We start from the raw sequence: 23551 nt of genomic DNA, 5'->3' as shown, positions 1-23551 counted from the left end.
AAAAAATGAAATAAAGAAGACACGGAAATAACTACAAAAAGCACCAATTCCTAGTGTCATCTCAAAGGGAACAGGAAACACAAGCTTGTTGACGTATAGTTAAGATGGGAGATTGAGCTTCAAACTGCATAAGTGATGTATGATTGTGTGACTAGGGTCAGTGATTCCTCTGAGTCTCACTTTCATGTTCTATACAATAGGTCAACAGCAGAACCTATCTCGTATGCTGTATAAGGGAGTTCGATGAGCCAATACATGCAGAATATTTACAATAATGGATATTATTTACCAAATATATGGTAACTCTATCTTCTAATTATTATTAGAAGATAGCTGTGACAAATAAATTTGATTTTAAAACACATTAGTGGTTGGAAAATATTATTAAAATCTATTATTCATTTTTTCACCAAATATTTAATTGAGGGTCAGGATTTATTCTAGAACCAAGGATAGACCAGTGAACAAGGTAGACATAATCTCTGCTCTGATGAGTTTGCTTTTCTAAGAATATGCTAAACACTCCGTAGCATCTTTATGAAGATGCTAACTAACACCAACTTTAGGTGTTACAGTGTGAATCTTATAATGTACAATATTATAATGGATAATATAATGGATAAAATAATGGATAATGGACAAAAATGGGTGATACTACTATGCTTCATATGTTTTAGGAACTATGTAAATGTTAAATGAGGGATGCCCGGGTGGCTCAGTGGTTGAGCATATGCCTTCAGCTCAGGATGCGATCCTGGGGTCCTGGGATGGAGTCCCACACCAGGCTCCCCACAGGAAGCCTTCTTCTCCCTCTGCCTGTGTCTCTGCCTTTCTCTCTCTCTATGTCTCTCATGAATAAATAAATAAAATCTTAAAAAATAATAAATGTTAAATGAATTATTTTGGAGTATTCATAAGAAATAACTTTTATGAACACATAAAATGCCCAAAATAATATTTTGCTTTTAACCAAAGATCCATATAATGCCATGGGCTGACTGTCCATGCCAATGCAACTGACTGTTGTTTTAAGTTATAAACCACCTTTCCTCTCTCAATATATTATACAATATGGGATGGTACAGTAAGCTAATAGTTTATGTTAGTTTATGATTGCTTCTCTTATTGAGCAATTTTTTCACCATCTGTAACAAGCTGTTGTATTATATAATCTTAAGTTTCTTTCGTATTTCTTTGATATGGAAGAGGTAAGATGTTTTTTTTTTTCTTTTTTATTGGTAAAATATTTGATTTAACACTTCTTTTTATTCACATACAGAGTCCTTAGTGATGTATACATGTTGAACCCCTGACGCTAAATACTTTAAGAGTGTATGTGTTCAAGATTGCCCATTAGGTGGTTTAATAGTAGCTGCGTCACTGATCTTTTCTCCTTTCTAAAATCTTTATTAAGGATATAGAAAATCCATTTCACTGGATCAATATCTTTACTTTGATTCAAATCCTGATTTGTTCAAATAAAACTGGAGGTGTCCTTACTGCCAAGTTCATAAAGCTTTTAAAATTTTGAATAAAAAAAGAATAATTTGTGCATCAATCTGTCTCTTGATAGTAATTTTGCTTGCTTCTAAATGAAACCCAGAATTTGTCAGATAAGTAAAAGAGGTAACACTTAAAACTAAAGTGTGTTTTCCTTTCACATTTTAATAATTCTAAAAATAGATTTTATAGAGTGATATTTTTCCTACAAAAGCCTTAGAAAGGAAACATTGTGTTTTTAAAGTAGCTACAAAAAAATAAAGTAGCTACATATTTTCAGTGCTAGTAAGCACTGAAAAACTGTGGAAAAATGAATATATCCCTATTTTCTATATTCTTATGCAAAACTTTCTCATTTGCTTGCATTTTGAGAGAAATAGGAAGCAACTCATTCAGTTATTCATTCAACATTTAAAGAACTCTTACATTTAAGTCATTTTGGTAGGATCTGACAATATACTATTAAATAGGTTAAGATCTTGGATTGTGAATGCTCAAAATGTAGTGAATGAAGCAGCCATGTAAAAATACATGTATTTTATTAAGTGCAGTGTTTTATAATAACAGTATATATCCTGTATAATGAAATAATTTAGACCAAATGTTTACTGTTCTTTGGCATTTGTGTGTTTTTATATTATTATGTTATAAACATTGTATATTTTATATAATATATATGATTCTATGCGAACAATTATGTTCAATAAATATGGTGTTGTAAGAGTTGATGTACTTGAAAAATTTTAAAACAGACTGGAAATTGTTACTTTTTAAAAAATGAGTAACATAAGACAAAGCTAGCATAAATTCATAATAATAATAATGCATCTTTACTAACCCCCTTTTTTTTACTGTCATTAATTGGTACAATACAATGCATTATGTTAGTGATTTGAAAATAATATACAGATCCACAAATTACTGAAGAAAGAATGTCATTCTGTTTTGTGAAGAATTGGAACAGAATGAAATGCAAGACTATTCACTTGCATTTTCACTTAGACTGGAAAATAGATTATTTCCAAAGCAAACCTGGAATTACTACTTAAGTAAACTTTGGTTAAAAAAAAAATACTCCCAATCCTTTTTTTTTTTAATTTTTTTATTTATGATAGTCGCACACAGAGATAGAGAGAGAGAGAGAGGCAGAGACACAGGCAGAGGGAGAAGCAGGCTCCATGCAGGGAGCCTGACATGGGATTCGATCCCGGGTCTCCAGGATGGTGCCCTGGGTCAAAGGCAGGCGCTAAACCGCTGGGCCACCCAGGGATCCCTTCCAATCCTTTTGAAATGAGGAACTACAATGAAAAATCTACGAATAACTTAAGAAATATAAACAAGAACAAAAAACCTGTTTTAATAATTCTGAATAGATAACTTGGCAAAGGCATGCAATAAAATGTGTGGATTATGCAGTATTTACTTTCTCATTCCAATTTATACTTTGATTAGTAAGAAGATTAATAGGCTAATAAATGCACACATTTAAGATTATTTTATAAAATCATTTATATATTGTGTATTGTGACACTTCTTAAAAAATCTTCCATTTGTTTTGATATGTAAAAAAGATAGTACAGAAAAATACATTTACGTGGTAGTTTTAATTACTAAAATAAATATTTTAAAGAAATCCTGGGAATTGAAGATTCTTTTTACCTCCCTGAATCTCAGTATTTGTCACCTGTAAATGGGTCTTTTGGACTGAGTCAATACTTCTAAACTGATCAGTCGACATTGAAATCACCTGTGAAATTGATGAAGGAAGGCTTTCTTCATAGAAGAATTCCAGTCAATAAAGGCAAAATTAATGAAACAATTATAAAATTAGCATTTGCAACTCTTGGTGGAAGAACTGATTCAGGAAAGATTTGTCCGTGGATGTTAAAGCCATTCCATGAAAAGTTAGGAGACAGAATAGGTGCGGAGGAACCTACTACTTCTCTGCTTGCTTGCTAATTGCAATGGGGAAAAGTGGACCTTTACACAGGACAGGTATGGCCATCACCACCTTAAATGCTTGGTCACTAAATGTGAGACACCCGGCATTATAGAAGCAATCATGTGATGTGGAACTATGAAATATTCTTACCAAAAGTTTATCTGAACCTAAGTAAGCCTATAGCCAAGGGATAGATCCAAGTCTTGTGGGGAATAATCCTTAAACAATGCTGGGAGTCTTTCTGTAAGAAAAAGAACACATAATTAGTTACGAAAGTGAATATGTGGAGTGAGAAAATAAAATCACAAGCTACAAATTTCAAAAAGCCTCAAATATCCTGGATATCACAAAATCCAGGAAATTAACATGATATTCATATTTTTTTAAGATTTATTTTTATTTATTTATTTATGATAGACATAGAGAGAGAGAGGCAGAGATGCAGGCAGAGGGAGAAGCAGGCTCCATGCAGGGAGCCCGACGCAGGACTCGATCCCGGGACTCCAGGATCACGCCCTGGGCCAAAGACAGGCGCGAAACCGCTGAGCCACCCAGGGATCCCCAACATGATATTCATATTAATTGGTGCTTGCCATGTGTCTCTCTCTCTCACTCTTCCCCTCCATTTTTGCCTGGATGCTTTATGATCTGTTGCACAATACCATTTTCTGTAGAAGAGGGGTCTTTGCCTTGGCTTTGTGGTCAAGGAGGGGGCATCCCACCACACCCCCCTCCCCAGCTGACCCAGAGGCTCTGGGGACAAGCCTGAGCATTGTTAGTCGTGAAACACACACAAGTGTTTCTAAAGTGCAGCCAGAACCACAAACACTGGGCTGGGCCATGTCTAGGCCTCCTACACCCTCAGCTATGACTCTCTCCACCTCACACAAAAGGATGGCAAACAGAAGCCACTGGGCGGCTCAGTTGGTTAAGTGTCTGCCTTTGGCTCAGGCCATGATCCTGGGGTTCTGGGATGGAGATATACCTTGGGCTCCCTGCTCAGTGGGGAGTCTGCTTTTTCCCCTCCCCCTGCTCATGCTTGCTCTATCTTTCAAATAAATAACTAAAATCTTTCAAAAAGAAAAATGCAAGAGAGTAAAGAAGTGTAAAGATCACATGAGACCTATAGGCAACACAATGGTTTTGCTTTTAGTCTTAAAAGCAAAAATTAACCATTCAGAGTTTTAACCAGAACATTGATTTCTCAGTTTTATGTGTTTGTGTATGTGTGTGTGTTTTAAGATTTTATTTATTTATTGTAGAAAGAGACAGCATGAGCATGGGAAGGGCAGAGAGAGGGGGAAGGAATTCCAAGCAGGCTTCACATGCAGTATGAACTCAACCTGGGCTCCATCTTACGACTGTGGAATAGTGACTTGAGGTGAAATCAAGAGTTAGATGCTCAACTGACTGAGCCACCCAGGTGCCCCTATCAGATTTATGCTTTGAGAAGACAACTTTGTTTAGTTCTAAGAGTCAAATTTTAGGGGAGCAAAAACTGACATGAGAGAGAGGGCACTCACTATTGCAGTAAATGAGATAAAAGAAGTAATTGTGGAGCTATAAGTAAGAAATGAGTAGATTTGAAAACTATTCAGGATGGAGATCAACCAGACTTGATTAACTGATTGATGAGAGAAGTACAAGGAAACAGGAGATGTCTGGTGTATGAAGGTGGATGGAGGCTGGTAGTATCTATAGGACTAGAGATGGCTGGATGAAGAACATGGAGGGAAGGATTGGAGGGCTTGAGTTCACTTTGGACATAGTGAAGGCACCTTGTCTTTTAGACATGCGAGGGGACATGTCAGATGGGTGCTGCATATATGTAAGTGTAGCTTGTGGTACAGAGCTGCCCCTAGGATATAAACCTGAGAATGATTAGTTAGTAAGTAGAAACTGAAGAGATGGGTGTGGCTTAAAGGACCCAGCCAGAATTAAGGTGAGAACAGATCATGAATTCCACTCTTGGTGATTTCAGTATTTACAGACTAAATGCAAAAGGACAACTCAACAGAACCTGAGAAAGAGTAGCCAGAGATATAAGTTGACTCAGAAACATGTGGATAGTAGGGAAAACACAGAGAGGGGTTGTTAAACCTAGCAAACATACTTCATAGGCATAGAAACTGATCAACATTTTGAGTAATTCCCAAGTAAAATAAGAGCATTGTATTATATCCCTTGATTTTGGTTACTCTAGAGGTTATTTGGCGATCTCCCCAAAAGTTCCATAGAAATACATGTATAACGTATTATCTGCTTTAGCATTTTCTTATAATTAAAATTCTGTATTTTGGATATAAAAGGAATCCTGAATCATGCTTCAGGAGACAATTTATTATATGAATTCTCACCTGTAATAAATTGCTTAAACAGAACCCAGCAGAGCTAAGAGAAATTGGGCCATATTCTGTTTCCCTCTGTTCTAACAGCTACCTGCCATTGTACATATTTCACTTTACTGAAGCAGATACTAGGGCTGACTTGCCCATATCCCTTTGGAATACACCATTTCTGTGCACTGAGTAGACTCAGCGTGCCAGGGAAATAATATTTCCCCTCCCTCCAGAGTAATCCTCAATCAAACACTAATGAAAATTGGTAAATATTCCCTACATACTCCTGTCCCTTGCTCATCAAATAACATAGCTCTGAGGCATGCCCCACATTGTATTTCAGAGTTCCATAGCAGAATTGAATCCTAGTTGCTCACTGTGTAATCTGCCCAAAAGAACATTCTTTATTTACTTCCTTCTTTTCCTGACTCACTTTTCAATCCTTCCTAATATCACACCTATTAAACACATGTCTCAGGGTCTGTTTGTTAGGTTTCTGTATTTGTCAGGGTTCTCCCAAGAAACAAAACTAATAAAATGTATACATAGAAAGAGAGATTTATTATAAGGAATTGGCTCACACAGGTATGGAGGCTATAAATCCCAAGACCTGCAAGCTGAGTTGCTAAGCTAGAAATCCAGAAGAGCTGATGATTTAGTTCCAGTTTGAGTTCAAAACAGGAAACAACAACAACAACAACAAAAAACTGATCTTCTAGCATGAAGGCCACCAGACAGGAAGAACTCTCCCCTATTTGGGGAAGGATCAGTTTGTTTTTTTGTTTTGTTTTGTTGTTTTGTTTTGTTTCTTATCCAGGCCTTCAACTCATCTGACAAGGCTCACCCACATCAGGGATAACAATCTGTTTCACTCAGTCTACTGATTTAAACACTGATCTCTTACACTGGCACCTGGGTAGTGGAGTGGGTTAAATGTCCATTTCTTGTTTTCAGCTCAGGTCATGATCTCAGGGTCATGAGATTAGGCCTCACATTAGGCTCAATGCTGGATGTGGAGGCTGCTTAAGATTCTCTCCCTCTGCTTCTCCTCCTGCTTGCACTCTCTAAATCAATCAATCAATAAAGTCTTTAAAAAATATTGATCTCTTACAAAAATACTCCCACTGAAATATGCAGAATGGTGTTTAGGCAAGTGTCTGGTCACCCCCAAGGTATAGTCAAGTTGACACATAAAATTAACCATCACAGACACCCAAATCAGACACAACTCTCTTTCCTGAAATCACAGTTTCTGATATTTTTTCTCCAACTTTTTTCCTCTGGAACTGAAACTTGCTTTTTGTTTATAAGGATGAAATTACGTTTGGCTATATACATATATGGTCAAAGTTCAAAAGACAATAGACCTCATCTTCCAGAATATTCTGGCTCACACTTGTTATTTTGCATAATTGTTGACATTTCATCTTCACTTTTTGAAATGTTATGTTTTGAAGAAAAAATTATGCAATCATCCTAGTCAATAACTGATTCCATAAATGTTATGGTGATAATCGAAAAATTACTGAAGTAAAATTTAATCCTTTATTAAATTATTTTTTCCTACTAATTAAAAAAGTATGATGAATTGTGTCATATTTCTTCATTTTTCTCCTTGGGTTATTTCACACTGAAATTATTTAATGGTAAATGCCCATTTGCAACCAGGATATTATTGTTGGTTATCAAGAATGTGTTTTCTTGCTCAAAGGATTGAAAAATAATGTATTTAAAACCTATAAATTGGGCAGCCTGGGTGGCTCAGCAGTTTAGCTCCTGCCTTCAGCCCAGGGTGTGATCCTAGAGACCCGGGATCAAGTCCCAGATCGAGCTCCCTGCATGGAGACTGCTTCTCCCTCTGCCGTATCTCTGCCTCTCTCTCTCTCTCTGTGTCTCTCATGAATAAATAAGTAAAATATTTTTTTAAAAATAAAACCTATAAATAATTTATAAGTATGATATAAGGTTCCACACGATCATGGTTTACTGTTGATATATGACAAATCTGAATATTTTCCTGAAGTAACCTAAAAGTAACCTGAAAATTACATTGTTGATAGAAGCTTGTTTAATTGGTCCAAAATCAGAGAGTGGGTATAACTGCAGAATGGTTTAGTTCTTCTATCACAGCTAGGGGAAGGGTGGAAATGATTGTGATGATCTGGAGCATTTAGAGCCTATTTTGTTTATTATTGAGTATGCACAGGTAAGAGCAGGAGGCGATTCCACATGGACTGGAATTCCATGTTGTGTGGCTACACAATGCCAGGACCAGCAAAGTCTCATAAAGCAATGAGCATGTTTACACTGTCTTTTTTTTTTTTAAGTTTATTTTCCATTTCTTCTATGAAATAGGTGTTTTTGTTGATTAAATTGTATTATATGGCATGGAAGTTATAAATATCTTCAAGTATTTTTGAAATCTCTTTCACCAAGGATGATTTTATTGTTAAATGGAAATTATAGCAAAATAAAAAATACTAAATAACAAAATAAAAAATAATAACAATTATAACAATTATATTGCAGCATATATAACAAGAAGTTAACTTTTAGCAATATTTTAAATATTTAAACATTTGCTAACAAGCAAGCAACATGTGCTAAGTCCTGCATTATTGCATTTTCAAAAAGATTCTTCATAATGCTTATGAAACCATAGTTGATCCTGAGTTCTTTAAGAGTTCTTTATTGTGAGTCCTGGTATTCCTGCGACAGAAATAGTGTTGTTATTCAAATGTACATAAATGCATTCAGTCCATAATAGTATTCATAGCCATCTATAAATAGTTGAAGAAACAATTGTATGAAATGCTTGATATTCATCTGAACCACTTTTTGCAATTTCACTTTTCTATTCAGATTTCAGAAATAATACAACAGTGATGCTCATAAGATATTCAGATATATTTTTGTTAGCTTTTCATAGATAGGGTGGTAGCTTCTTATAATTGTATATTCGGTTTCACCAAATTTAAGAAATCCCTTGTAAATGTGCAAAATACTAAGAAAAAGCCTGAACATAAACCATGATATACAATTATTAAATATATATTTTATGTGTATTTAGTGAACTTTCTTAATATTCCTTTTCATTTTTTTTTCTAGATACACCATCAGTCAAGATTATACCATCAACTCCTTTTCCACAAGAAGGACAGCCATTAATTTTGACTTGTGAATCCAAAGGAAAACCACTGTAAGTGATTTAATGAGCACTAAACTGTTTCACTTTTTCTCTCATACTGCTTTGATTTTAGGCTTTAGCTTCAGAAATCCACTGCTTTTGTCTTTTCTTGGTGGGCAAAATGATCTCTAGAACAGAAATCCCCTGAACCATGTCTTCATTAAGTATCTGTGGAAGATTGGTCTTTTACTTTGTCATCTCCGTGAAGTTTCTGGGAAGGTTTCCAGCTGTGATTTTTTTTCCCCTTTTATCTCTAGTAAGATAATCAACCTGAAAGGAAAGTGGGCTGAATCAGTCAGTGTTTACATCATAAGATTGATAGATGTTACACATTGCTGAACTTACTCTGCCCATGAAAATATTTGAAAATTTTGAAGCATCCTCAAAATATCCCCAAGTTTTAAGACTAAATGGGAAATCATTTTCATAATAAGGGGAATCACATCTACATTTCAAACGTATCCCCCATGAGTCATAATTTGTGAATGTGAGATGCTTCAATATATTCAATTGTAAAGTAATTTCATTATTAGAATATATAGATTCTAATGTCACTTCAACTTTAAAATTTTACTTTCTGACCTTCATGTATATAAACAACAAACTCATGGAAAATCTAATTTTATGCAAAATTCAAGAGTGGATTACCCAAATATGATTACTCAAAGACTATTTGACAGCCATTTGATCTTTCTAATATAGTAACAGTCTAGGTTGAGCTGAAAATAATTTGACTTTTTTAAAAGCTTCCAATTGATTTGCATTTTGTTTAAATATTAGTAGGAGGAATTTAATTGTCTTCCATAAATAACTATATGGGATATCTTCTGCATAAATCAAGTTAAATTATGAAAAAGTTATTTCTAATAACGTTTGTTATTTAAGTGTAGATTTCTTATTATCCCATGAGGAATTTTTCTAAAAGAATTTTAAGGCAGAAACCTGAAATTTCTACTTCCCCAGTTATATGCTATTATAATTTTAACACACTAAGTGAATTCACACTTTCTTTATGAAAGTTTTGGTATTTTAAAACTTTCCTCTCTTCCAGTAATTATTTTCTAAAGATACAAATATGTTGATTTAAAGAACATTCAGTAAATTAACCCATTATTTTTCTTCTATCATTTAAGAAGCATTGAAGGCATTCTCATACCTTGAAAGGAACAAACTTGTTCATAGTCGCTTAACTACATTTTGCTGGGCAATTCACTTCCCTAGTTCTTACCTTCTAATAAGCTTAAATTGTTTATAGAAAACATTTGCTAACTGCAGTATGCTGAATGTGGCAGCACTTTTGGGTATCATAGCTGCAACAAGAGCTTTTGGCTACAAGTTCAGTACTTTTAACTAGAGAAGGAAGTGTAATAGACTCGAGTCAGTTTTAGACACCCTTAAATCCTAATTTCTTTAGTCCTGACTCTGTGTATCTAACAACAGAATTTCTTTTCTAACTTTACCTTCTCTCTCCATTCCTGTTGCTTTCCCTTATTATTTCCATGGTAGTCGTCTCCTCCTCCTCCTCCTCCTCCTCCTCCTCCTCCTCCTCCTCCTCCTCCTCCTCCTCCTTCTTCTTCTTCTTCTTCTTCTTCTTCTTCTTCTTCTTCTTCTTCTTCTTCTCCTTCCTTCCTTCCTTCCTTCTTTCCTTCCTTCCTTCCTTCCTTCCTTCCTTCCTTCCTTCCTTCCTTCCTTCTCTCTCTCTCTCTCTCTCTCTCTGCTTCTGTTGTTGTTTTATTTTTTTGTTTTTCTTCCTCCTCATAATCTCAGAGGTCAGCATATGGGACATGAAGGAACATGATCAGGATTAGGGCATAGGAGTTTTGCTTTTCCTTTTCTTCATTAATCTGCCCAAAGAACATATGTGTACACTTGGAATATGTGTATAACTTATACAATTAGATGAGGATGGGAAATATAATATTAGAATGCTTGGAATCAAATATGTCCCTGCTCAAATAGTCTCCAATTACCTGTCAATGATCTACTGTTTGCTTCCATATCTACTCCCACCAGCAGAAACAGCATTTAATTTATGTGAATAATCAGTTCGTGAGATCTATGTAACTAGGTTTCTAGGTAGTCATTTTTCTCAGCTCAAATGTGGTTGAATAGATGTGTTTTATCGTGGGTCTCTGTATCAGCTACCTAGAAATAAGCTTGGATGTGTAATACTCTTCTGCACTGCAGATGAATGAAAAGTACAGGGCTCTCTCATTTGTTTATTTCATTTAAGACTACGGGGCTCCTGGGGGGCTCAGTGGTTGAGCATCTGCCTCTGGCTCTGGTTGTGATTCCAGGATCCGGGATCGAGTCCCACATCAGGCTTCCTGCAGGGAGCCTGCTTCTCCCTCTGCCTGTGTCTCTGTCTCTCTCTGTGTGTCTCTCATGAATAAATAAAATCTTTTTTAAAAAAGAATACAAATGTTCCAGAAGTTTAGGAAATAGAAAATATTACCTTTGTCAGAAGGATCCTAATATCACTTTGGAAATAGATAAAGGGGATAAGAAAGACTCTTTATTTGATGGAAAAGAAAACTAAATCTCAACAATGTTCACCAAATTTCCTTTATTCGTCTAGGTTTAAAACAGATGACTCGGGATTTACAGTCAGTTCAATCATTGCCCCAAACTTACATTCTTTCAGCTATTTTCTGCTACTTCAATTGCTGAGTTTAAATTGTCACTTATCTTAGCCAAAGTAACTTTTGAAAAACTAGAAGTTTTCTAGTTTTCATTGCATCCCTGCAATGATGTCTAGTCCTGAAGATGAACCCCTGGAGCCTGAAGGTGAAGAACTGGCTAGTCTCAAGAAATATTTTACTGTTGCCACCCTCTTTGATCAGGCTATTTTCTTTATCTGTGCCCTTTCTGGGAACTTGCTAAATTCCTAACAAACTGACCATTTCTAGTAGGAGGTTATAACCATATTTAAAAAAAATCTCTAATAGGCATAATATCTTCTGGTGGTTACCTTATAAGCTCCATAAGGGTTAAAACGGTCTTTATAGTCTGTCTTTATCCATATAGTTCCCATTGTTATATTCTGTATGTCAGTCTACAAATAAATGTGTATTAACTGATTCTCTTGTGTATTCATTTGCAATTTCCTTTTTTTTTTTTTTTTTTTTTATCATTTTCTTTCCTTGTAGATTGCCAGGCCATTAACATTAGAGAAAATAGCCAACTCCTTTGATTCCTTCCTGTCTCTAGACCACTGTTTCTCTGGTGTTTTTCCTAATCATCTTAAAATCCACTCTTCTGCATTTTCAAAGTATCATTTCTCGTAAATGAAAGCATTAACCTCTTTCAAGACAGTGTAATTCCTAGTCTCTCTTTAGTTTTATTGTGTCTCAAACAGTGCCAGATGAGGCAGATAGGACAAAAAAAACAAGGGAAGACCTAAAAGAAATCGTTGGATTTTCCCAGAAGGAAATCTTACTGATCATAAAGAAAACCATCTCACTAGAGCAAAGAGAACAGAAGGCAAATTCAAATAGATTAATCAGGGAATTAGTAGGTGGTGGGGAAGTAAAGAAAATGGAAAGACCATCCATTTCAGAAATGAATCATGAAAAGTGGGAAGGAATGAGAAAAAAATTGTATATCAAGCCGAAGTTTTAAAAAAATAATAGAACCATTGTCTATATTTTAAGATAGGATAAAAAAAAGCCTGAAGAACAGGAGTGAAAATGAGGCATGTGATATCACATATATCCCGTGGGCGGGTTCAAATTTCCTGTCTTACTCTGATAATCACTGTCAATGTTCTGCTCTATTACTTTGCAGCTATTACACCTGATTCCCCATTTTGTTATTTTGAAACCACTGAGAAGCAACACCGTGGCTTAGCTTCTGATGGGCTATCGAAACACTTAATTTCTACCATCTTTCCCATTTGCCAGATCCACCTTGAATGAGCCAGTGAAAGTCAGAAATGGATAACAGATATGTGATTCCTTTTCATCTTGTAACTTTAATCCATGATCAAATCTTCATTGTTTCTTAAAAAGTATTTGACCGATACATAATTTCCTAAAGAATGACCTATTCACACTTATCAGGCATCCTGATTATAGGCAAAATAATACCACTGTCTTTTGTATAAATCATAAACCGATGGCCTGGTTCAACGTGCACTGAGACTCATGCTCCTAACCTGCCCTCCTGTATGCTAACGTTGTTTTCCTTGTTCTAAATGTGAGGACCCCAGTGACTGTTTAGGAACAATCATGCCTTATTTGTCTGCTCTGGACTGAAGCCTTTTGCTATTTTCCTGTGGAACAGCTGCATAACTTGGGCCAGGACCAAATTGTTCCACTTGACATTACTGTGGAGGCATTGTATTCTTTTCTTAAAAGAGAGATTACTGTACATGTCTGTCTATTGTTTTAATTTAAGTTTAGAGTGAGGACAGAGCTAATGCCAACCACTTTTCTTTTAAGTCCCCAGAGTTTTTGCAACCTTCTCTTTCTTTGGCTGAATTCCCAGACAGCTTTCAGGCAGCAGCATTCTCCATTTATAGGAATAGAGAAAGAAAAAAGCTGTTACATTACAGTAAAGTCGTGACCTTAGAAGGTGTGAGGTTGCCCCCACGTGATAGAGCTAAAGAATCATCATTCATTTTAATCAAGTGTTTAACACTCTGGAAATTTACTTCAGAAAAGCTATGGGACATTTTCAGACAAATCAATGTGTGATTTGGCATTTAATCTATAAAATAAAATAATCATAGGTATCGATAAACTTTTCTGTATATCCAGCATGATGCTTATGTTTTACTTACTATTTTACCTTCTGGTAACCACAATTTTTCTCCTGTCTTGGCATAAATCGAGTATATATAATTACATCCCACATAACATGCCCTGTTCTGTACAAAGAAAGAGTTTAATCTTCAGGAAGACATATCACATACCATGTAACAACTAGTGAGGTGGTTTACAGGAACAATTATGCATCCATGTACAAAATGATCAAGAATTTAAGAAGCAATCTGATAAGAATGTATTGATGTATTTGATGCATTTTTCTATTAGCATAATAGAGATTAAAAATGAGATGCAAATTAAGGCTAAACAGTTTTATTATACAAGTCCGTTTTCTCAGCCTAAAATGACCTTTTTATAAATCACAGATTATTTACTCATTTTCATGTAACCTAATCACAGCCAGAAGAAATGACAGTATCTACCAGGACTAAAAGAAGGCAAGTTATCATCCATAATGAAATGTTTTAGGCCAAAACGGGACAAAAGTGAATTTTGAAAAAAAGAACACTGACCTACAATAATAGCATTTTCATATCATCTGACCTAATGCATAATGGATGTTAATTACACAATAGCTATTTCTCTCCTGCCATCTATTTTATAGAAAGTCATCTAGGTAATCATCAAGATCTGCGTTTTTGTTCAGGTATAATTCGTATGCTGTCACACTCTGGGCACCAAAAGTTTTGTGGTGCATTAGAAAGAGAAATACAAAAGTAGATTTGAATTATAAATCTGTGAATATCTGTGACCAGGGTGGACTTGAGCAAGTCACTTAACCACTTGAAGTATTTTATTTTTATTTAGTAAAATTTACTTTTTAGAGCAGCTGTAGTTTCATAGTGAAACTGAGTGGAAAGTACAGGGTTTCCATATTACCCCCCACCACACATGCACAACACCCCCTACTATGGACATCCCAAACAACAGTGGTGCTTTTATTACAAACCATGAACCTACCTGGACCCATTGTTCTTACCACAAAGTCTGTAGTTTACATTGGGGTTCTTTCTTGCATACCAATTATTTTTTATTCTCTAAAGAATAAAATGAAATCTAGTGAACAAACTGTTTTAAAGATGAATGACAATGTATATGAAATTTCTGTCTCCAAGTAATTTTGTAATACATAATAACCATGAGGATGATGATAAATTATGATTTTTTTCAGAAAGTTGCATGAGATATACAAATTTGGTGAGATATACACACAGTATATCTCACCAAATTTTAAAACTTGGGAGTCTTAATTATATATTTAATACATATGCTAATATTGGACTGCTATGGTAATCTTGAAAACTGAGCTATCATCTCAAATTTGTTCCATGGCTCTGAAATTCAACGTTCCGTGCGGAACGAACATGTTCTAGGACAATGGTCTGTTACTTTCAAAAGCATGCTTGACCAGCAAAGATATCCATTCTAAAGTCATGGCAAACTGAACAATATGGCTGTTTTTGTTGAGGTTACATAGTAATAATGAGGTTCTAGAAGAAAGGCAGAGGCACGAACCCCTGTCAGGGCAAAATATAATACAGAGAGAAATGGGAAACTGGAAACTACTGAGCCACAGCAATTGCACTTTCACAGTGTTAGGAAGAAGTTTTAAAATGGAAAAGACTGGAAGGAGTAGAGAATGAGTTCTGGTCCCACAAACGTGGACAAAGCTACTACACTCTAGAGCAGTTCTGCTGGGATAAGAGACAAGCTGGCAAGCTTTGATAGAAAGTCAAAGCAGGAGATCTAAAACCGTACACAACCAAAAATGAGTGAAAGGCATGAGTCACGGGTGGTGGAAAATCCAGGGTCTGCAATGAATAAGACATCTTTTTGTTTTGTTTTGTTTTGTTTTGTTTTGGACCTCATTTTGATAGCCTTTCCCAAATTCCCTTAGGCTTAAGGTCTTTCCTAAACCACACAACTGGGACGCCTGGATGGCTCAGTGGTTGAGCGTCAGGTCGTGATCCTGGGGCCTGGGGATGGAGTCCAGCATTGGTCTCCCCGCAAGGGGTCTGCTTCTCCCTCTGCCTGTGTCTCTGCCTCTTTCTCTGTGTCCCTCATGAATAAATAAATAAAATCTTAAACACGCACACACACACACAACCATCCTGTTGCAAAAGGCTTACGAATTCATAGTCATTTCTAGTTTGGAAATGAGGAAAATCAGTCTTGTAGAGGTTGTATGACCTTTTCTAGTCACACAAGTGATAAATGGTAGAATTGAGATTACAAACATGTTTTTAAAAAGTTTATGGGGCACCTGCGTGCTGCAATTAGCTAAGCGTCCTACTCTTGGTTTTGGCTCAGGTCATGATGTCAGGGTTGGAGAGTGAGCCCTACATTGGCTCCGTGCTCAGCATTGAATCCACTTGAGATTCTCTCTCTCTCTCTGCTCTTGTCTCTTCTCTAAAAATAAATAAATACATATTTAAAAAATTAAAAAATAAACAACAGTGATGGTTATGTTTTCTTGTTTACCCAGTGTTCAGTTCAATTTTAATGATTTTTCACAGTAACCTGTTGAAGTTGGCAAGAATGAGTTTTCAGAAAGCACTAGGAAAGCCTATATTTCAAACAAATATGCAAAAAATAGTAATTTATAAAACAGTTACCACTTATGTAAGCCCAAACCTGTTAGCATATCTAAATGGTTTCTAAATAGATCTAAATAATTTCTGACTAGATTTTATGATTAGGTGTATAAGAATTATTTTATTGTTATATATATTTGTTTTTAAAAAGCAGATTATACTCTTAATTTTATATATCTTTAAGAAGATAAGACTGCAAGTTACAATTACAAGACAATACCAAAGCAAGTGTAAAATCAACATAATGGAATACATGTGAAGCCTTAGAAGGTAAACAGAATAAGCAGGAAATTAAAAGAAAACATTCCTCAAAATTACATTTTTTTTTTTTAAGATTTTATTTATTTATTCATGAGAGACACAGAGAGAGGCAGAGACAACAAGCAGAGGGAGAAGCAGGCTCTGTGCAGGGAGCCCAACGTGGGACTCGATTCCTGGTCTCCAGGATCAGGCCCTGGGCTGAAGGCGCTAAACCGCTGAACCACCCAGGCTGCCCCCGTGTTTTGTTTTTGTTTTTGTTTATGTTTTTGTTTTTTGTTGTTGTTGTTGTTTTTAAGTAAAATTCTTAAGATATCACCAAAATAATTGCTGGAATAAACATAATGAGAGACCGTACCATTTAGATATTCTCATAATGTCAGTCTTTGGTATAATAAAGGTTACAGGACATTTAGATTGTTTTTTGTATTTCTTTGTTTTTTTTTTTGTTTTTTTTTTATGTGTGTGTGTTTGTGTGTTTGCTTGTGTTCCCATATCTAGAAGATTCAAAATTGTCTTAATTAATTAAAAGTTGAAGGCAATATTAGCCAGTTTATTCTACCATGTTTTTAAATGTATAATATTGGGAAATTAGCTCTAAGTTTTCATAATTAAAAAAATATATACCCATGTGCTGTGCTTCCCATATGAATTTCTTTTCTGAGGCCCATATGGTCTTTTACTTCCATCTCATGGCTTCAAAATTTAATCACCTGTTGACTCTCTGGAAACACACAAGTGGTTATCTTGGAAATGAAACCAAATATATTTGGTTTTGTTTTTGAAACAAGAAGCTGACTCTTGATAATCTTCACTGCTGCTATTTAGGCTGGGAATCTGTGGTGTGCTGGGCACTCAATCATTTTCAATTAAATGTTCCTATGTCTTATAAAAGTCCCATAAGAGCTTGCAGAACCACAATTATAGATCCATAGAGGAAATGTACTTCTTGAACATTTCTAGGTAAGCAGTTTTCTTACAACAAAAAGCCAATTATTTTGAGGGATTATGTAAATGTTCAGTGGGAAACTCTAACACAAAAATATCTCAGTATGTTTGAGACACCATTGTGGAATGATGCGGTCTTACACATTTACGAGATTTTCAAGATGCGGACTTTTGGACACATGGGTTAAAATATCTTTGTTTTTTAATGTATTAATTGTGATATTACATCATGGCATTTTACTTTTTATTTAAAGATATATAAACATTGTATGCGTGTTTATATATAAACAAGTCATCGAAATGGTAATTGCAGGGAAATTGCAGAAACAAAAATCACTCTTAACATTAAAAAAGCTGAGGGATGCCTGGGTGGCTCAGAGGTTGAGCAGCTCCCTTCACTCAGGACAATGATCCCAGGGTGCTGAGACTGAGTTCCACATCAGGCTCCCCACAGGGAAACTGCTTCTCTCTCTGCCTGTGTGCCTGCCTCTCTCTCAGTGTCTCTTATGAATAAATAAAATCTTAAGAAAAATAAATAAGAAAAATTTAAAAAAAATTAAAAAGCTGAAATACTATACCTCATTCTTACTTAAAGAAAATATAAACACTTTGCTCAACAAGTGCCATTCAATAAGATTGTTTTTTTCATCTTTGCAATTTTTTTCTGTAATATGTGTCATAATGTTAAAGATAACATCCCTCCAGTGGTCACCAGTCAGCTAACTGGGAAATAGATTATTCTGTGCTCATGTTAATGTTATGACTATGACTATGACTATGACATATGTATAACATATGAAGGAAACAAAATGTGGAAACTAAAATTAATTCAGAATCACTGTAGATATTTGGTAGTATTTCAATTAAAGGTGAAGCAGAAAAATCTTTTCTTTTTTTCACTCAGCTAAGTATCCAAGCTATTCAAAATATTCACAGTTGAGGAACATAAACTTTTAGCAATATTTCTCAATTGTGATAAATTCATTTTCTTAGAACTCTTCTTCAAAGGTGTCTGTGTCATTCACCTGATTCTAGGCCAAAGATTGTTAGAGTTACAAAGGCATTTTTGATACAACAAATCCAAGAACACAGAAAAATATCAGCTTCCTTCTTTTGAGCGAAATGTAGAATAATAAATCTCTCTCTCCTTTGGAAAGAAAAACTCATTCCATAAAGGACACTAAGCAGTCTATATGTACTTTTTATGAACCATATTTAATACAAGAAATGTCCTTCATACATAATGAGGATAAATACCCAAAAAGTGCTACAAACACATCAGTTAGATTGTAAATTAATGTCAAATATTCATGATCAAATAGAATTTCTATACACTAATTAGTTCATGGGTGTTCATCTTGTTTTGGTCTTATAAAATCTATCTTCTGTGAACATAAGTGCATACTCATGTGATTTGTCTGGTAAAACTTTTGTTTTATTTATTTATCTAATTGAAACGTAGTTAACATACAACATTATGTTATTTTCAGGTGTACAACATGGTGAATGGACATTTATATACATTGTGAAATGCTTACCTCAAAAAGTATACTTATCATCTAACAACATACAAATTATTATAATATTGACTATGCTTTCTATACTATACTTGACATTCCATTACTGTTTTATTTTATAGGAAATTTGTACCTCTTAATCCCCCCACCCCCATACCTTTCCCCTCTGGCAACCACCAGTTCTGTCTATGGGTCTGTTTCTGTTTTGTTTATTTGTTCTGGATTCCGGATTTCACATATAAGTGAAATCATACAATATTGTCTTTCTCTGTCTGACTTATTTTGCTCAGCATAATGCCCTCTGAGTCTATACATGTTTTTGCAAATGGCAAGATTTCCTTCTTTTTATGGCTGAGTAATATTCCACTGTATGTGTATGTATGTATATCTTCTTTGTCCAGTCATCTATTGATGGACACAGGTTGCTTTCATGTTTTGGCTATTGTAAATAATGTTGCAATTAATATAGGGACATATAAATCTTTTTGAATTACTGTTGTTTTTTTAGGTAAATACCCAGAAGTGGATATATGAAATTGCTGGATCATATTGTATTTCTATTTTTAATTTTTTGAGGACCCTCTATACTATTTTTAATACTGTCTGCACCAGTTTACATTCCCACCAACAGTGCATGAAAGTTCCCTTTTCATCACATTCTAGCCAACACTTATATTTTTGATAATAGACATTGTATCAGGTGTGAAGTGATATCTCACTGTGGTTTTGATTTGGATTTCCATGATTATTAGTAATATTGAACACTTTTCACACGTACCTATGGGCCATCTGGGTGTCTTCTTTGGAGAAAATGCTTTTTAGTTCCATTGTCCATTTTTAATCTGATTGTTTTGATGTTGAATTGTTTGAGTTTGTTATATATCTTGGATATTAATCCATTATGAGATGTAACATTTACAAATATCTTCTCCCATTCAGTAGGTTAACTTTTTGTTTTAATGGTTTTATTTGCTGTACAGAAGCTTTTTAGTTTTATGTATATACGATGGTTTATTTTTTGCTTTTGTTTCTCCATGCCTGAGGAGGCAGATTTTATATAGTGCTAAGAACAGTGTCGAAGAATTTGCTACCTGTTTTATTTAGTATTATGGTTTCAGGTCTTTATTTAGGTAAATATTTAATCTATTTTGAGTTTATTTTTGTATATGGTAGAAGTAATCTGGTTTCATTCTTTTGCATGTAGTTGTCCAGTTTTCCCAGCACCACTTATTAAGAGACTATCTTTTCCCCATTGAGTATTCTTGCCTCCTTTGTCATAGATTAATTGACCGTGTAAGTGTGGTTTATTTCTGAGCTCCTTAATTTATCTATGTGTCTATTTTTGTTCCAGTACCATACTGCTTTATTGTATTTTTGTAAGATTGTTTCAAATCTGAAAATATGATACCTCTAGTCTTGTTCTAATGTCTGTAATTAATGATGGCCTTATAACCTTTCCCAAGATTGCTTCGATATTTGTGTGTTTTTTTGTAGTTCCATACAAATTTTAAGATTATTTGTTTTGGTACTGTAAAAAATGCTATTGGTATTCTGATTATGACTACAGTGAATATATAGATTACTTTGGGTAATACGGACATTTGAACAGTATTAGTTCTTTTATTCTATGGAACATGGACTATCTTTCCATTTATTTGTATCATATCCAATTTCTTTTATCAATGTTTTAAGGTTTTCAGAGTATAGGTCTTTTACCTCTTATACTTAGTTATTTTATTGTTTTTGATACAATTATAAATGGGATTGTTTTCTTAATTCACCTTTCTGCTAGTTGGTTGTTATGTATATAAGTGCTACAGATTTATACGCAATAATTTTGTATCCTGCAGCTTTACTGAATTCATTTCTTAGTTCTAATAGTTTTTTCGTGGAATATTTAGGGTTTCCTATATATAGTATTATGTCACTCGCATTAATAAAACTAAGAAAATTCTTATTCCTCTGAAAGCCATGTACTCAAACAATTTAAAGACATTTCCTTGCATTACAGAGGTTTTACAAGTGTAGTGTATAGAGATTCACTTTTTTTCAGATATAACCTCAATTATATGCCAGCCCCTAAACATCAAAGTTTGAAAAAATTTAAATGGTAAACAATTCCCCAAATTATAGAAAATATGAACATTTACAAAGGTCTTTAATTAGCATAGCAAGAATCTTCCAGTAATTAATGATGGCCTTATAACCCAACTCTTGCAAATTCAGAGTACCAGAAGTATTTGGATCCTTTAAGCAAAGAAGAGAGAATCAAAATAAAAATAGGAGAAAAGAACAGCAACCATTGTGACTTGTGACAGGCAGATGTCTCTGATGATGAACTTTATCACTAATACTCAAGATTACAAGTATAGGGATGTACACAGTGAGCAAGATTCTTGTCTCACGGAGTCAAAGAATGAATCTCACAGACAAAGGAGATTGAGCAAAAGGATAGAATTTTATCAAGCAAATATACAGAGGAAGCTCTCAAGTGTAAGAGGGGTCCCGACTGGGTTGCTAAGGACTTTGCATCTCTACCCTTTTATTAGGACCTTACAAGGAAATTTGCCAGTGGTTAGTCAATGGTCTGGAACTAGACATGATGCTTATACATTTTGTGTGAGTCTTTGTTTCTTGTGACATCTGTGATCTGTAGATATATTTTGCTAGGTCTGGTTTATCTTTATAGTTAACTTCTTTGAGGTCTGATCATTTTTGTGGTTATTTTCTATTTTCTGCAGTTACAGTATAATTATTAGAAAAACATTTTAGCCCTAGCAGTTGGGACAGGGGTTCTGTTTTTTTCTTTCTCATGTCTATTTTTGTTCTGTCCCAGTGTCTGTATACCTGAAATATCCCCAGAGCTTAAGTGGGGCCCCTATTCTTTCCCTACCTAAAGTCCCATCCTTTCCCTATTCAAGGTGACCATATAAAAGCAAGATTAAAAAATATAATAGCTTGCAGTGCAAGGACAAAAAGACCTATTGGTTAAAGGAATTCTCACTTTGGTTCAGTGTTTTTCAAGTTGCTGGCTGTGGCTTATTAATGAGTCATACTATCAATTAACAAATTATTTTTAAAAGCCAAAAATTAAAAGAAAATGATAGAATTGAAAAGGAAAATATACAAATGTGTAGAAGAAAAAGTAAAGAAAATGTCACAGTGCCAATTTTGTTTCCTATATGCATTTGTGCATTGTGTGAGGTTATTAAATGTGTTTCTCTATAGATCACACCTCAAAATTTTTGAAAATCATTGGATTAACAGCGACTGTGATGAAGCTGAAGTCTTAATCACTTCAGTCCTTCTAAAACCATCAGCCTACAAAAATATGTGTTCAGACAAGAAATCTTAGCTCCAAAATATAGGCGAATGCTGCTAAGAATGTTATGTTAAATAATGCAGGTAAATTTGATCGTTTGAAAAAGATTTCAATCAAATGACTAAAATGTCTTAAATATCAATTACCTTCAGCATTGACTTATATGGAACATTTAATTCCCCAGCTACCAGATAAATGATGTGCACTTTACTTTTACTTTTCTAAGACCATTGATTTTAATACCAGAAAAGAAACAAGTTATGGAGCAGAAGCAGTTCTGCAGTAGTAACACAGTGTTTGACATAAATATTAGACCTTATAAGGCTAATTAGCTTTATTTTATAGTAGCATAAGTAATGGATTATAAAGTAACTCTTATATGGAAAACAGGACCCCATCCTTATAATGTGCCCTTGAACTGAATGGTATTTAGGCATCTGATTGAATAAAATGCTTCTAAATACATTTATAATGTACCAAATTGAAAAAGTGTCAGATTCTGAAAAATTTAGTCATAATTTTTTGATTTAAAGAAAAGTTAAAATGTTCCAAAGTCTAGTTTAGTCGAAGGAAATTTTCAGAAGTGACTAAGTTTCAAATAAAATGAAGAAAAAAAAAACAAATAAAATGAAGAAAATATTTTCTTGAGCATGACCATTTTTAAATATATCATAGAAATTCTAAGCTTAATGTATATCCACAGAGGAACTTATTACTGTTTAGACGAGGAATGGATGTTTACTCAAGATTTCTTGATCTTTTAACCAGGAAGTAATATTTTTGTATTTACCAAAGAAAAGAAAAGTTAAGTACAGATAAGTCATGGGTAATTGTTTTGCTTTCCCAAAAGCCCTTGAGAGATTGATTATCCTAAGCATCTGTTACAATCTTGAATATTTTTCCTTCAGTGCTAAAATCTGTCACTCCTTCAGGATCATAGCAATCTTACCTTTTCTAGAGATAATCTTTTATTTGTTGTGCCATAAATTGGCTGGAATTATACAGTGTGCAATATGACTGCATTGTTTCTCAAAAGTGTTAAAATAATCATCAAAGAATGCTATCTTTTCTGTAAAAAATGGTCCTGGATTTCACAGGCACTCTCAGAAAGACCATTATTTTCAAGTCTTCTAAAGAGCACTTACCTCTTGCATATAGGTTATTTTCTGTTTCAA

General features: G+C 34.5%; 1 protein-coding gene across 4 annotated transcripts in view; it reads left to right on the top strand.

Annotated features, from left to right (window-relative positions):
• The window catches only part of CADM2 (cell adhesion molecule 2), a 1060955-nt gene that overhangs the window by 934878 nt on the left and 102526 nt on the right, over positions 1-23551 (top strand). For all 4 annotated transcript variants that reach the window (XM_077878754.1, XM_077878755.1, XM_077878756.1 and 1 more), the window contains one exon: positions 8890-8980. In XM_077878754.1, the coding sequence (XP_077734880.1) occupies positions 8890-8980 (91 nt within the window). The remainder of the gene's footprint in view (positions 1-8889; positions 8981-23551) is intronic.

Source organism: Canis aureus, chromosome 30 (genome assembly GCF_053574225.1).
Source record: "Canis aureus isolate CA01 chromosome 30, VMU_Caureus_v.1.0, whole genome shotgun sequence".
Classification (NCBI taxonomy): Eukaryota; Metazoa; Chordata; class Mammalia; order Carnivora; family Canidae; genus Canis; species Canis aureus.
Note: the sequence above shows the minus strand (reverse complement) of the source record. Positions and strands in the feature narration are given on the sequence as shown.